Source organism: Podarcis muralis, chromosome 7, assembly GCF_964188315.1.
Source record: "Podarcis muralis chromosome 7, rPodMur119.hap1.1, whole genome shotgun sequence".
Lineage (NCBI taxonomy): Eukaryota > Metazoa > Chordata > Lepidosauria > Squamata > Lacertidae > Podarcis > Podarcis muralis.
Window position 1 is genome coordinate 68,712,019 of NC_135661.1, and position 16,122 is coordinate 68,728,140.

At 45.1% G+C, this 16,122-nt stretch overlaps 1 protein-coding gene across 1 annotated transcript; it reads left to right on the top strand.

The window, feature by feature from the left end:
• Positions 1–5,699: 5,699 nt before the first annotated feature.
• LOC114602899 (uncharacterized) lies at positions 5,700–16,031 on the top strand. The gene is made up of 6 exons (XM_028741628.2): positions 5,700–5,827; positions 9,547–9,620; positions 10,131–10,256; positions 13,666–13,845; positions 14,005–14,100; positions 15,304–16,031. The coding sequence occupies exons 1-6, from the start codon at positions 5,700–5,702 to the stop codon at positions 15,381–15,383; spliced, it is 684 nt and encodes a 227-aa protein (XP_028597461.2). The 3' UTR covers positions 15,384–16,031.
• The last annotated feature ends 91 nt before the right edge of the window (positions 16,032–16,122 follow it).

Sequence of the window (16,122 nt, forward strand, 5' to 3'; positions counted from 1 at the left end):
AGTTGCTCTGTTTTCATTGCTTTCACCAATAAACACCAAGCAATTATCAACACACACAATCAATATCACAATATGTCCTTTTTTTTGCCCGAGGGACAACATACCTGAGGGGTCCCTTTTCAATATGGTTATGGGTATAACTGGATTTTGTATCATAGAATATTCCTGGTATTAGGGGCAAATGATCCCCTGATGATTCCACAACATGGACAGAGTTGCAAACATTGCAACTCCAACATTGCAGGCCGTACGACCTATCTAAAAAGCTTGCACATTAAGAGGTTCATCCATGGTCAGGAAGCTGAGCCAAGTCTTGATATCATATCAGGCTAACACAGCAAACGGAGGGGCTGTCTTCACTGTGCATTACTACTTGCTCTCTTGAAGCTTGTGCTAAAGCAGAGATGTGGATCCTCCAGGCAGTGGAAGCTGATCTGTTAGGGCAAATGGGGCACAGCCTCACCAACCTCAGCCTGCCATCAGCCAGTCCCAATCTGCCTGCCTTCTTACAGCCTTTTGAAGGGGTGGCACTGGCTGTCAGCCTCCTCCTCCTGCTGCTGATCCACCTCAGTGTTACCTTCCCTCTACCCTCAACTGGGAGAAATTAGTTGGCTGCATCAGTCTCTGGCTCCACCTGCAATTGGCCTCCTTGCTTTCCACCCCAGTTGGCACCATCCACCACTAACTCCAAGGAGTGGATTTATACACAGAAAAGAAACACTATGCTGTAAATAAGTCAGAAATTAGATTGTGATAACAAAAGGAAAAAAATCCTATGGAAAATCATGTAGAAAAAAATTCTGCTCTCTGGTGCCATCTGGTGTTGCATGTTTATAACACATTCAAATCATTGTTTTTTGATTTATGTAGCTGTGTCCCATGTGTTGTTGGACAACAACTCCTGACTATTGGCTATGCTAGCTGGCTGGCTGGGGCTGATGGGAGTTGAAGTCCAGCAACATCTGGAAGCTCACCAATTCCTTGCCTCTGCAGTGAAGAGTTCTCAGACAACTGTGTAGAACTTGCCAAACTCCAGAATAAAAAATTCTCTCTTCATTTTTGGTCTTCACGCAAGTAAACCATTTCTCCTAAGCTTGACACGTTGACAGTATTGGGCCCTGAGCATAGAGCGCTGTGCCTTCTGTTGACATGCTTAATTTTTTGACACATTTTTTAATGTATGTGTAGGGGGAGCAATCTATTGAAATAACCATTTTCTTCATATGTAAAAAGCTTCCATCTCCTTTCATAATGCTTCAGGCTACCAAGCTTCATTAGCTACAAAGCCAGGGACCTATTTTTCTAACTAATGATATTTTCTTGATTTGATTTCTTTCCCCTCTTCTAAATAATAATAATGAAATGGCGGGCAAAAGTCAAAGATAAATTGAGAGTAGCCAGATACTATGTGGGCACAGGAAATGTAGGCTAAGCTATGCTAGCCTTCCTCAAGAGCTATGCAATGCCAACAGGCCCTGCAAGAAGGGTTGGAGAGGAAGAGGCAGGAAATGACTTCACCAATGCTCCTGGAAGAGTCATGAACAGGACAGGCAGTGGTCAGCAGGGCAGTGAAGGCGAGGTGGCTTTGCCATCTGGCTTCAGTGAGCCAGTGTGGTGCAGTGGTTAAGAGTGGTAGACTCGTAATCTGGGGAACCGGGTTCGCGTCTCCGCTCCTCCACATGCAGCTGCTGGGTGACCTTGGGCCAGTCACACTTCTCTGAAGTCTCTCAGCCCCACTCACCTCACAGAGTGTTTGTTGTGGGGGAGGAAGGGAAAGGAGAATGTTAGCCGTTTTGAGACTCCTTCGGGTAGTGATAAAGTGGAATATCAGATCCAAACTCCTCCTCCTCCTCCTCCTCCTCCTCCTCCTCCTCCTCCTCCTCTTCTTCTTCTTCTTCTTCTTCTTCTTCTTCTTCTGAATGACAGGCACTGCTCAGGGTGGTGTGAGCAGTGTCAGAACAATCCAATGTTCCTGGCACTGGCGCTGTGCTCACCTTGAGTTGAGCTGTTCATGCGAAACTCTACCCTGCCATCACTGACCCACTGATCACTACCGCACCAGAGGACGACAATCTGATGAAGACAGCAAATGTTGATGCCCCTTAAAAATGCAGTGAACAGTGAGTGGGTTGTTCCATGGTAGACCCACCTATCAGAGAGTTGGAGAAGACCATTTTGCCCAACCTTCATGCAGTCAATGCATGGCTTGGGAATCCCCAGCAGATGGTCTGTGCAGCCTCTGCTTAAGACCTCCAATCAGAGGAGAGCCAACCAACCCTAGATAATTGGGTCCATAGAACTGCTCTTACCATCAATAAGTTTTTCCTGATGTACATCCAGAATCTACCCTCGTGTATCTTAAGCCCATTGCATGTACTTCTGCCCTCTGGTGCAGCAGAGAACAAGTATTTGCCTTCTTCTGTGCAATGCCCCTTCAAGGATTTTAAAAGCACTATGATCCTGCCCCCATGCTCCCAGTCTTTTCTTCTGATCCCACCTCCCTCAAGGCAATTAGTTTCATTGTCAGATCACTCCTGTCACCAAGGTATTTCTGCCACTGGTCAGCCAAAATATACCCTCCTGTGACATAAGCTCATTAGGTTCTAGCCTTTGTCCTTTGATCTGCGACAGTCCTTCAGGTATTTGAAGACTGCTAGCATGTCTCTTTCATTGTGTGCTCTGGAGTAAAAATACCCCATTCCTTTCCTCTTTGGACTTGCTTTTTGTACTGACTGCCATCTTCATTGCTCTCCTCTGAATCCATTCCAGCTTGCCCACATCATTCCCTAAGTATGGTGCCTTGAGCTGAATGTAGGTGGTCCAGCATGGAATAAAGGGGAACTAATACTTCTTATGACTTGAGAACTCTGGCTCTATTAGGCTAAAATCACATTTACTTTTCCCCCCTGACTTATGTTCACCTTGTGCTCTGCTGTGACCCTTTTCACATTCACTGTTTCCAAGCTAGGTGTCACTTGCTTGATGTTGTTGCATAAATGCAGAACTTTTGCATTTGTTTCTGCTGAATTTTCATTTTCATAGTTCCAGGCCATCCCTTCACGTTCTGTCAAGCTCACTCTGAATTTTATTCTGTTTTCTGAGGTGTTGGCTACCGTTCCCTGTTTAGTGCCATCTATGGTAGTATATGGGATGCGGGTGGCGCTGTGGGTTAAACCATAGAGCCTAGGACTTGCCGATTAGAAGGTCAGCGGTTCGAATCCCCACGACAGGGTGAGCTCCCGCTGCTCGGTCCCTGCTCCTGCCAACTTAGCAGTTCGAAAGCACATCAAAGTGCAAGTAGATAAATAGGTACCGCTCCGGCAGGAAGGTAAATGGCATTTCCGTGCACTGCTCTGGTTCTCCAGAAGCTGCTTAGTCATGCTGGCCACATGACCCGGAAGCTGTACGCCGGCTCACTCGGCCAACAAAGCGAGATGAGCGCCACAACCCCAGAGTCGGTCACGACTGGACCTAATGGTCAGGGGTCCCTTTACCTTTTATGGTAGTATAGATGCACTCTTGAATGTCTGGGTAGGAATTTCTTCAGCATCACTGAACAATGTGATCCCATCCCATGACAGATATTGAGTCCTATAAAAATCACCGCCACAGGAGGCTACTCTACTAAGGTGAATGGGGACATTGGCCCACCAACCTCACTTTGGCTCCAATCAGCCCCCACCTGCCTGTCTTCTTTCTTACAACCAGTTAGGGAGAGGCTCTGCTGTAGATCTTCCTGCCTTCTGCCTTAACTGTCCCAATGGGTGCAAGTCACACCGACCACTGTTATGGCAGACTGCCACAGTCCCTAAGATTCTGCTCAGTGCTTATAATGTCTTCAACTCTTCCAGTCAAGGAACTGGCTGCTTTCCTTTGCTCCTCCCTCTTTCTCTGCCACCTCCGATCTTCGCCTCTAACAGGCTTTGCAGCTCAGACCTTAATCCCCTGCGGGAGAAGACCAGGCTCTCTCTTCTGGGCTACAGCTGTGCTTCACGAAATATTACCCTTGCTGTTATGAATCTTACATGGTGCCTCAAGGCAGCCATACACCAGCCATCAAGGTAAAGCCCTTGGGGAACAGGTTACCTCTATTGAGCTGGGGGGCGGGAAGCAGAGTCAGCTGCTGCAGAGAGGTTTGGGATGTCAAGCAGGGATTCACCCACACCACCTGCTGCTTATCAGCTTGAAGTCAGACTGCAGTATCTAAAGATAACTGTAGAATAGTATACCTCTATAATTCCAAAGTTAGCTCTAGCATAGAATTCGCTAGCATGGGCCAGGAGAAGGTCCATGGGCATAGTCAGGGGAGGCAAGGGGGCAACTGCTCACCCTCCACCCCAATCAAGTAAATAAATAAAAGGAGCCAGTGTGGTGTAGTGGTTAAGAGCGGTAGATTCGTAATCTGGGGAACCAAGTTCGCGTCTCCGCTCCTCCACATGCAGCTGCTGGGTGACCTTGGGCTAGTCACACTTCTCTGAAGTCTCTCAGCCTCACTCACCTCACAGAGTGTTTGTTGTGGGGGAGGAAGGGAAAGGAGAATGTTCGCCGCTTTGAGATTCCTTCGGGTAGTGATAAAGCGGGATATCAAATCCAAACTCTTCTTAACTAAATATCACTTGGATGATATTGTGGTGCATTCTAGCGAATGCAAGTGGCAACCTGAGTGATAGATTTCTCAGTGGTTTGTAGTACGGGGAAAAAAAACTACAGGAAGACAGAAGTCCTATTTTATCTATGTATGTATCTTTGTATTTATATTTTGTATAATAAAAAATAAATAAATAAATAAATAAATAAATAAATAAATAAATTATACAGTGCCCATCTGGCTGGGTGGCTTCCAACAAAATATTAAAAATACAATAGAACACCAAACATTAAAATATATCAAGGTGGTATACAACTTATAGGAATAAAATCAGCAAAAAGTCTCCGTAAAAAAACATTATTTAAGATAAACTTCATTAAATACCAATTGGTTAAAAAGGAGAACATTCAAATCTCAAAGGCCTGTCTAAATATTATAGCTTTCAAAAGACATATGAAAGAAGGGAGGGATGGTTCTGGAAACTCTTGTTAGTAGCCTACATTATTGAAATTTGGTATGCAGAATGTGGCTTGTGAATCTGATAAGTAGACGTTACCCTATTGGAATCACGCACAGAGAGATTTGGAGAGAAAAATAATAAAGTTGCCTATCGTAGGAAGTACTTAACTTGGATAGAAAAGCTTCTCTCTAATCTTACTAATCTATAGAGGAAAACAAAGGCAGGTCTGAGAGAGTGAGGAGGAGGAAGTTGTGAACAGGATGCAACCTAAGGCTTGTCAATCTAAAGTTTAAAGGAGAGAGAGGTCAGTAGAGAGGCAAAAGGCACAGGGATAGTCTAGGAATCTGAATCCCCATGTAACCCCCTTTTGGCCAGCTGAGCTGCACCTGAACTTCCAACAGATATGAAGCTGTGCTTTTCCACACAGAAGCCCAAGTCATTTCTTTGCTGCAGAAATGCTGTTTCTCAGGCGAATCCAATACCATTTCCAGTGCTCTGTCGGGCTGCAAAGCACCTTCAACAATCACCTGCGACTGCACCCACCAATATTATTTGGGCCAGCTAACATAGGTACCCAATTCTCTAATGACGTTTCTCCTTTGAGGTGGTACCATTCAACTTTGCTCAGCAGGAAACCAACGCAAGGTCACCATGTGTACCAATCTATTTCCTCTTTCCTGGTTTGATTTCCAGACAATTGTTCTTCATATACTGCTGTGCCTCCTCATTTTCTACACAGTGTATTACATGACTGGAAGCATTTGCTGTGGAGCATTCAGGTGAGGCTGCTTTCTGTGAACCATAGATGTTACTCTCAACCTCTCCTGTTAGCATCTCCCACAAGCGTTCAGTCTTCCTGCTGCTGCTCCTAATAAGTGTTTGCGAATGTTCTTTTCCCCTCCACACCTGACACAATGCCTAATTACAGTGTAGGCCATTTATTTTAATTTCCCCTTAGCTTTGTGCTGTTACAAAACACATCTGACAGAATGTTCCTGGGAGTCTTAAGGCTTATGGTCAATGTTAGTCACACTCAGCGTAGATCTATGGGCATCCTTTATTTATTTCATTCATATCCCAACTTTTTCTCCAAGGAGCAGAAGGGCTTTCCCCCTTCCTCATTTAATTCCCACAGCAACACTCTGAAAATTAAGCAATTATTAATATTAACTAATGGACATATTAATAATATTAATGTCTATATTAATGGAGATGATTAACTTAGGTCCATTAATTTCAACGGATGTACTCCAGGAATAAACACACACAGAGAGACATAAAGTTTTGATTCTTGTCAATTGTCTTTTAATTGGTTGTTTAAAATTATGGTTTCTTCTATGTTTTTAGTAATTGTATTTATCTGTTAAAATAAATATATAAAATAAATTAATAAGAATTGTAAACATCTTTCAATTTTAGTGTCTGTTTCTCATTTTCACACATTAAGTACAGTTTGCCACACTTCTGCTTCAGTCTGTGTTTTTTTTTAAGTCCTCAAAGAAGTTTGCCAGCATTTTAGTAATAATAATAATAATAATAATAATAATAATAATAATAATAATACCTTTATTGTCAATGTACAACCTGTGTACAATGAAATTAATCGAGCCTCCCCCCCAAAACACCCAGTCTCATTGCACTCTGTGTGCTTGTCGCATAACACACCAACCCTGAAAGTCAGTTGTACTATATTATTTTTTGTTCAGCCCACGGATAGAAACTGTTTTTTAGCCTGTTGGTATACTTCTATATCTCCTGCCTGAGGGTAGATTAAAGAGGTGCTGGCCGAATCGTCCCTGATAATTTTTCTTGCTCTCCTAAGGCAACGATCCCTTCAGATGTCATCTAGCGGGCTCAGGGGACAGCCCATGATATCATGTGCTGTGTTCACCACCCTCTGTAAAGACTCGTTCCTCCTGATATACACATTCTAGTATGCATTTTTGCCTAATACACTTTTTCTTTTGGAAAGCTTTCTTCTTGAAGGTAGCTGGCCACTGGGCTAACAAAGGTTTCCCACTCCGATTTAAACCAATGAGGCTTTCTTCCAAGTGTAGCTACATTTAAGACCAAAGTGATTACCCATCCATCAATGATAGACAGGTTTATGAGTGCCTAGCTTTACTCCCATTGTTGGTTAACCTCCCAGCCTGGCAAGAAGAGCAATGAATGATCTGTAATAACTTACACAAAATGTCTGGGGAAGAACGGTACTTAAGCCTTCAAGGGTACTGGGTGGCTCTGCCAAGTTGTCCAATCTGACAAAGTTGTTGGGTGAAACCGTAGATCTCTTTGGGCAAAGTGGACAAAGTAATCAATCACAGTTACATGAAGCAAGCAGAACCCACAGCAAAACATTGCAATTTCCAGTTCCTTTTCAGGGTTCTAGCTGGGTGCATGAACACAATTACCTTTCTGCACTACCTACAACAGCCTATCACCAGGGCTGGGTGGAAGCTGGGGGAAGAGTTTGCCTAAGGCAGTGGTGGCCAAACTCAGCCCTCCAGATGTTTTGAGACTACAACTCCCGTCATCCCTAGCTAACAGAACCAGTGGTCAGAGATGATGGGAACTGTAGTCCCAAAACATCTGGAGGGCTGAGTTTGGCCACCACTGGTTTGAGGCAACTAGTGGAGGGCCAAACTACACAGTAAGTTAAATGCACAATTATATTTCATGTATCTGGGCTTGTTGTTTGTTAAATAGCATCTCTCTCTGCTCAGGGTCATACAGGATTGGAGAGGGCTGAATCTTTTCTTCCCCACCATGCTCTCGTATAAACCTGTACCCTCTAAAACTGCCATTGTCACTAACAGTTTGCTGCAGAGGTTTTTTAAAATGTTATTTACTATAACTTTTTAATGGGTTTATAAACAAGGATCATAGGAATAATAAATGATACAAATAAATAGACCAAGTCTTCTCATGCCATGTGTATACCACAAAAGGAGCATAATAAATCTTCAGTGATATCTACAGCATATGTGTAATGGTTCTAGGGGTTGCTTGTGTGTAAATCGGCGCCACACCTGGCTGGTTGCCTGAGTGAACCCTTTCTGTCTGGACAGCCACTCGCCCGTGGCTGTCTCAATCGCTGGCAGAATCCATCAGTGGGCGTTTCTTGAACTTCTTCCAGCAAAGAAGCTCTTTGACGCCTAGTCTCCGCCTAGTCTCCCTGCGCGGAAGCCTTCTGCGCAGGGAGGGTGTGGGCAGCGGAGGACCCATGCTCTCTCCGCTGGTCCCCAGCGAGGAGTCATGGAGCCACCTCGCCGATTCCCTCATCTGCCCCCCTTCTCCACTGGTGCTACGCTGATTTCCTTCCCCAGAAGATGTGCTGCTTCTCTCCCTCCCGGGACGCTCTCCGGAATCCCTCTGGAGCCCTCCCTCTCCCTCTGGCTCCGATGGCAGTTCCCTGACAATATGGTTCATTATTAGCAGTCAGCGTATAAGTTCTTGGTTTGTGAATTGGTTTAAACAAAAATAAAGGGGAGCAGGACAGAACAGAGTTAACAGATAAAGTTCAACATTGCATAGCCAAATGCTTAATCAGGAGCTTTTGTGGTTGTGCTTCGATTAAGTATGAGTCATATTCATTTCTCCCCTACTGTTACCAATGAAACAGTTGGTATATTGAGGAACGTGGAGGGGCGGGTTCAAAGGGAAGATAATATATGTTTAAATTAAATTTTGATAAATCCGATTGAAGCAAATGCTGACGAGGTTATTCATTTTCTGGAATACTGGCATATGTTACGAAATTAAACCACACCAGGGTAAACCCATCTTTCCTGGCCTGTTCATGTTTCAACCATAGTTTATTTGTTAACCTCGTAAGGAGGGCTGTTTCAGTTTACAGTGGTACCTCAGGTTACATACAGTTCAGGTTACATATGCTTCAGGTTACAGACTCCGCTAACCCAGAAATAGTGCTTCAGGTTAAGAACTTTGCTTCAGGATGAGAACAGAAATCGTGCTCTGGCGGAGCAGCGGCAGCAGGAGGCCCCATTAGCTGAAGTGGTGCTTCAAGTTAAGAACAGTTTCAGGTTAAGAACGGACCTCCGGAACGAATTAAGTACTTAACCCGAGGTACCACTGTATTGCAGAATTGAGATTCAAACGCTCAGCTTCTGCACTTGGAAACATCATGTAGGATAAAGTGGACCTTGTTCGGAATCAGCAAGAGTTAGATGATGTCGGTGGAATTTACAAGCGCCACCATTGTAACTGTCATGAAGCTAATAATAATAATAATAATAATAATAATAATAATAATTTATTATTTATACCCCACCCATCTGGCTGGGCTTCCCCAGCCACTATGGGCGGCTTCCAAAAAATATTAAAATACTGTAATACATCAAACATTAAAAGCTTCCCTAAACAGGGCTGCCTTCAGATGTCTTCTAAAGGTCTGGTAGTTGTTGTTCTCTTTGACATTTGGTGGGAGGGCGTTCCCTCTGCTTCTACTGAGTTTAACCTCAAGTACTTTTCTTTCCAGGCTCAACAACTTTGGCATGCTTATCCCTTTTGAATTCAACATGGAACCATCTTATTCAAATCCCAAATATCTGGGTGAGTTGGGGAAACCCTTTAGTGTTCATAGAGATGGCATTGCCTTTGGGGGTGAGGGAAGAACAGAAGCATCAAGGTATGCCTATGATGCAAAACTCAGAGTAGACCCATTCAAATTAATGGACCAAAGTTAGTCATGCTGATTAATTTCATTAGGTTCACTTTAATAAATAATAATAATAAGAAGTTATTTTTCATACTCCGCCCATCTGGCTGGGTTTTCTCAGCCACTCTGGGCGGCTCTCAACAGAATATTAAATACATTATAAAACATCACACATTAAAAACTTTGAATAGGACTAGCATCGGATAAAACCTAGAAAGTCTAAAATGAATGACCTCTGTATAGAACACAACATCAAAGACATTTTGCTCTACTATACAGGAGAACGACTGTAGTTTAGAATTTTAGCTGGGTGCTGCTGTTGTTTCCCCCCCAATTTATAATCCAGAATATCTGGATTACACCAGGTCATTGAAGGCTTTCTTTCCCTTTTCCTCCTTCCTAAGCAAATGTGCTGTCGATGGAGACCACCTTTCTGATCAGCGGCCTCCTCTTCGCTGTACTACTGAAACGCTGGGTCTGGGATTATACCATCACTGTTACCATGGCCCATGTGCTCTTGACTGTTGCAGGTGAGTTCAAGGCAGTCATGTATTAAATTGGAGGGACCCTTTCAAGGATGGAAAAAGGAGCAACGTTTGGCACTGGACTGCAGCTTTCATGGACCAGTGAAGTAACAGCCAACTGTCCAGCTAAGATATTACCGTATTGGCCTCAATATAAGCCTCACTTCCCCCCCAAATTCCAGCCGTGAAAAGTTAAAGTGTGGTTTATATTCGTGACCTTACGGTATGCAGGCAGAAGCACGGGGCAAACAGCACCAGGAGCATGGCAAATTGGCGCCCGCCCCGTTCGTATTCCCCTGTCCTCTCCCCCAAGGCCGGGAAGGGAGAGGGCGAGATAGGGGAAAGGCCACTGGCAACACAGTGCGGCTCCCCACCCTCCCATAAGCAGCCAGGAGCAGTGAGGAATGGAGCAGCTTATATTCAGGTATTTTTTATTTTCTTATTTTTTCCTTTCCAATTTTAAAGGTGGGGCTTATATTTGAGTGCAGTTTATATTTGGGCCAATACGGTATCAGTCATGTTCAAATCTTTTGTTTATTTACTTAAGTTATATACTGCTTCATATTTCTACAAAAGTTTCTAAGCAGTTTATAAATCACCCCCAAAGCATGTTAATACAAGGGAGTATAATACAAATTCCACATGCAATGCAAAACAGTATTACTAATCACCATCATAATAACGACTTCAGATGGCATTGAAGGCTTGTCCAACTCAGAGTAGACCCACTGACATAAACATGACCACCTATAGTCTTCACTTCAGTGGGTTTACTTGAGTAGGACATTTTAAGTTAACATAATTAAACAACTAAGAACTGACTGCAAAAGGAATTTATTGATGAAAGAACAAAATATATCCAGGTTATGGGCAGGAGAGAAATGTAATTCACTTTGTATTTAAAGGCAGACTAACTTAAGCTGCACTTAATGAAACCAGATGAAAAACAATAGGCAGGCATCCTTCAAAATTTGCATTTATCCGAATTTTGCAATGCAGGTTGTCAGCTAAGCAACGAGTGCAAAAATGTATTAGGGTAAAGTGTGCATTAAAAATGCATTTATCAGCAAAAAAATACATAAAATGTGTTATATTAGGGGAGATTGTTTTGCAAAAATGGATACATTTGTGACCTTCCCATTCACACCAGCCAGCATGCCAAGTAGTCAGAGGAATGATGGGAGTTGTAGTCTAATGCCATTGGTTCCCCACTGCTGGCCTAAAAAGTTCACCCAGGAGACAAAGCCAACTTTTCCCTTCTTCCCACAGGCATCCTCTCCACCCCCACCACCCTAGAAGCAGCAGTAACAGCTAATGATCCTGCAAAATCAAATTTAAAAACAGCTTTAAAGCAAATATGAACATTACCAAGGAAGAGAGCGTTGTTTTTAAATAGCTTGCAAATGGCTGGCACCCGCCTCTTCTCTCATGTCCCTGCCTCCGCTATTGTTCTGTCCCATTAATCCCTGTGCCATGTGGAACCATCTTTCCTTCTCTCCCATCATGGCAGCAATGATAACAGGGAAGAGCCTTCCATTTCTCTTGCGCGCTGAAATGCCAGAAAGACAGGCGCCGACATCTGCAGCCTGCTGGTGCTAATGGACTGGAAAAAGGCACCCATCACTTCGCTGTCACCACGAGAGGTGCAAGGCTCCCCCTCGGCTTCCTGTGTCAATTGCGTTGCTGGGGGGCATCTATGGAAAAGACTAATTGCTTAGTCATAAACAAAGTAATTTTTGCTAAGTGGGAGCCAGACACATGCGCTTTAGTAGAAAGGATTGTGTTGCTCCCGTGCCACAGTCCCCATGCGTTTTCCGATTAGGGCCACTGCATGGGCCTCCAACATGGGCATGATTTGTTGGCGTCCTGGCTCGGGCATGATAAACTGCAGCTGCTTCTGCTGCCAAAGCAAGGTGCAGTCACTCTCTCTCCCCCCTTTAAAATTGTGACTCGGAGGGAGGCAAACTTCTGTGCTCCAAGATTGAGATGGATGGATGAAAGGGCTAAGATAGGCAAATTAAGAGATGATTGATGAGCGAAGCGAGGAACGGGGAAGAGCCGCACAAAGAGATGAATGGACTTGCAAACAGATAGATGAGTCAGGTTTATTGGATTTGCTATGCCAGAACAGGGTGGTAGCCACCTACTTTAGTAGTCCAGCACACACCTGAAAGGAGCTCAGCCCCCATGCTGGAAGATGCTGCACGGGAAGGGAAGAGGAGGATCTGGACCAATAAACTCTAGTTGTGTCCCCATCCTCCTCCAAAAGGGCAGAAGACAGAGAACACAGAGGAGGAGGAAGCCGACAGTCAGTGCCACCCTCAGGATTGACTGTAAGAAAGAAGGCAGGCAGGTGGGGCAGTGACCCATTCACTCTAATGGTCCCACCTCTGTTGTGTATGTATGTTGCAAGTACAGTTATCCTGAGTACTGGTGGGTCACTCAAGATGGAGAGGAAAGATGAATAGGTAGCAGCAGCAAGGCCAGGAGGCTCCAAGAGTTGGTAGTGGATCCCGCACTGAGGTAAGGGCTTTAAAGGTAAAGGTAAAAGAACCCCTGACCATTAGGTCCAGTCTTGGACGACTCTGGGGTTGCGGCTTTATTGGCCAAGGGAGCGGGCATACAGCTTCCGGGTCATGTGGCCAGCATGACTAAGCATGACTTCTGGTGAACCAGAGCAGCGCACGGAAACGCCGTTTACCTTCCCACCAGAGTGGTACCTATTTATCTACTTGCACTTTGATGTGCTTTCAAACCGCTAGGTTGGCAGGATCATGGACTGAGCAACGGGAGCTCACCCTGTCGTGGGGATTCGAACCGCCGACCTTCTGATTGGCAAGTCCTAGGCTCTGTGGTTTAACCCACAGCGCCACCCACGTCCCCATGGTATGGGCTTTGGCAGCTGTCAAACTATGCTAACCCAGAAGTCAGCCTTGCTTCTTATGCACTATCACAGTTCAAAGACTCTTTCCAACTAGGGAAAACACTCAAAGCAGGGCCAGAAGGATGTATGATTGAGGAGAGCTCTGAGAGTCAGATAGAGGGCCTTAGAAGGCCACATTTGGTTCTTGGGCCTACAGTTTCCTGACGCTTCAGTAAGGCAAAGCTGTGCTTCAGGTTACTGAAAACGTTAGTAGTAGAGGCAGCAAAGGGATTTTGGACCCTGGAATGCCACATTTCTCCGATCCGTTCTTTCCTACCAAATAAATTATCCTTTACAGCAGGGATTGGCAAACTAAGGTCCACGGGCTGCATCCAGCCCAATTGCCCTCTGGATCTGGCCCGTGAATGGTTCTGCAATTGCTGCTTGGATCGGTGCGATCACCATTTTTTTTGGTCGCCATTTTTGGGTGATTTGCCCCCCTCCCTCCCTCACCATGGCGGCGTCTCCTCCTGGCTTCTCCCCACCCTGCAGAGAAAGGGGGCTGGGCTTTGATAGGAAGCCTTGCCGCCTACCCAACGGCCTCTCCCCATGGCCGCGCTGTGGGCCGGAGCTTGGTGCGTCTGCTGGCCCTGTGCCGGGGAAAGCTGGCACGAAAAGGAGAGGCGCCGCCACCGCTGCCGGCTCCCAACCGCAGGCAGAGTGGTGGCGGAGGTAGGCAGGGGGAGGGGAGGGGCTGGGGGAGAGAGAAGCCCCCTCCATCGCGTGCGTGTGCTTCTGCGCACACAGTCCGGCCCGCTACTAGGTCTGGGGGATGGTGAACCGACCCCCTCCCAAAAAAGTTTGCTGACCTCTGCTTTACAGTATAGTGACACCGGCATATCTCCAACTTTTCAGCTGACTTTTCTGACCTGTCTTTTGCAGTAATGAAAGAATTTCCTCTGGTTTGGCAATGGTGGCTGGCGCTTGGTAAGATGATTTTTAAAAAGCCAACTCTGCTTTCGAAGGGATAGTATAAGGTCTGCAATATTCAAAGTCAATCCAACATGCATTGCTTTGTTTGGGAGTTCACACCTCTGGCTGACAGGGTGTTGAGGGCTGGGTCAAGGTGGCCCTCTCACCTTCACCGTGCTGTGCCCAGACCACCCAGTTTGTTGATTTTGTCAGGAAGAACCTGAAAACATGATTCCTGCCTTCACTCTGATCTGCTAACTCTCATTGGCTAGTTATATGATTATGTCAGCTTCCGAAGGGCAATGCTTCCTGGTCTCAGTCCGGCTTCTCTTGGGTAAAGAAGAGCAAAATGATGTCCAGTAGTGGTGGATTTGCTACTAACAGGACCATGAACAAAGGGACAAAAAACATGAGCAAAGAGTGGATCTGCATAAAGCTGTGCCCCACTCATCAAACCCCCTCTTTCAAGCTACAAGAAGTTAGAGAACATCTAGTAATATACACTCATCAGTCACCACTGCAAGGAAGAGCCAGGACCCACAAGTTACCCAGCTGCCCAAGAGTAAGTGCCCTAAGAATTCCTGACACTGGTTGCTAGGTAGTCCATTTCTTCTAAGGAGGTATTTTCCCCTGTGGTCATTGGTAAACTTTGAAAGGGAGGAAGTTGCTGCAGCAACATTAACAGCATTGTTAGGCTACCTTGCAGTAGGGAAGGGGTAGGCAACCTAAGGCCCGGGGGCCAGATGCGGCCCAATCGCCTTCTAAATCCAGCCCGCGGACGGTCCGGGAATCCTCGTGTTTTCACATGGGTAGAATGTGTCCTTTTATTTAAAATGCATCTCTGGGTTATTTGTGGGGCCTGCCTGATGTTTTTTACACAAGTAGAATGTGTGCTTTTATTTAAAATGCATCTCTGGGTTATTTGTGGGGCATAGGAATTCGTTCTCCCCCCCCCCCCATATAGTCCGGCTCACCACATGGTCTGAGGGACAGTGGACCCATGGCTGGAAAAGGTTGCTGACCCCTGCAGTAGGGTATGTGATGCCCTCCAGCTGCCTTATTTCTTTTCTTAGTCTTACTTGGTTGCGAGCTCCTGTAAACCACCTTAGAAACCTGTAATCAGTCAGAAAGGAATGATGTAATCTTAAATAAATTATTAGCAGAGGATTAGGTTAATTTTGACAATATTTCATATGCTGATTTACCTTCCCTCTGCAGCCAGCGGCCTCTTCATCATGATTTGCAGCGGAGAACTCGTGACTTACCTCGCCTGCTCCAACACAGACAGCCTTCTTTAAGCTCAAAGCGGCCTCACTTCTTCACATCAACACGCAGCGCAAGGCACTCGCTGCTCATCGGAAAGGGACCATGGAGCATGCAAAAGGTCCCAGTTTCAATTTCAGGTTTCTTCAGTTAAATCAGGGATGGGGATCCTGCAAACTTCTAGCTGTTATTGGATTCCAAATCCCATCAGCCACAGCCAGCATTGTCAATAGTCAGAGATCGGGGAAATTTGAGTCCAACACTTGGAGCATCACAGGTTTTCCATTCCAAAGTTAAATGAATCCCAGGTAGAAGGGAATGTGAAGGACCACTGCCAGAGACCCTAGAATAGAGAATGCTGACCTAGATGGACATATAGTCTGATTTTGGCAGTGTATGGCAGATTCTTCCAGCGTTCCATTTGAAAAAGACAGGCTGACAAGGGTGCCTAAGCAGACTGCAGCATTTAGCTGTTAATCAATTTCAAATATCAGCTTACAATGTGGCCTTGATTAAACAAACAAATTGCTAATTTTAGAAAATATTTTAAATACCTTACAAAAACTGCAGAGGGCAAGCACCATCTAAGATAGGCACTCCTTCCAGTGCAAGAAGGGAGGTGCCTCTGGAGTCTATGGTGTCATCTGCTGCAGCACACACATACTGAAACAATGTTTCCTCCTCCTTAGAACTACTGTTTTTGTACAACTATATGTACTGTAATATCATTGTCTTTTGTTTATTAAAAGATTTATATCCTGCTGATGCAAAATA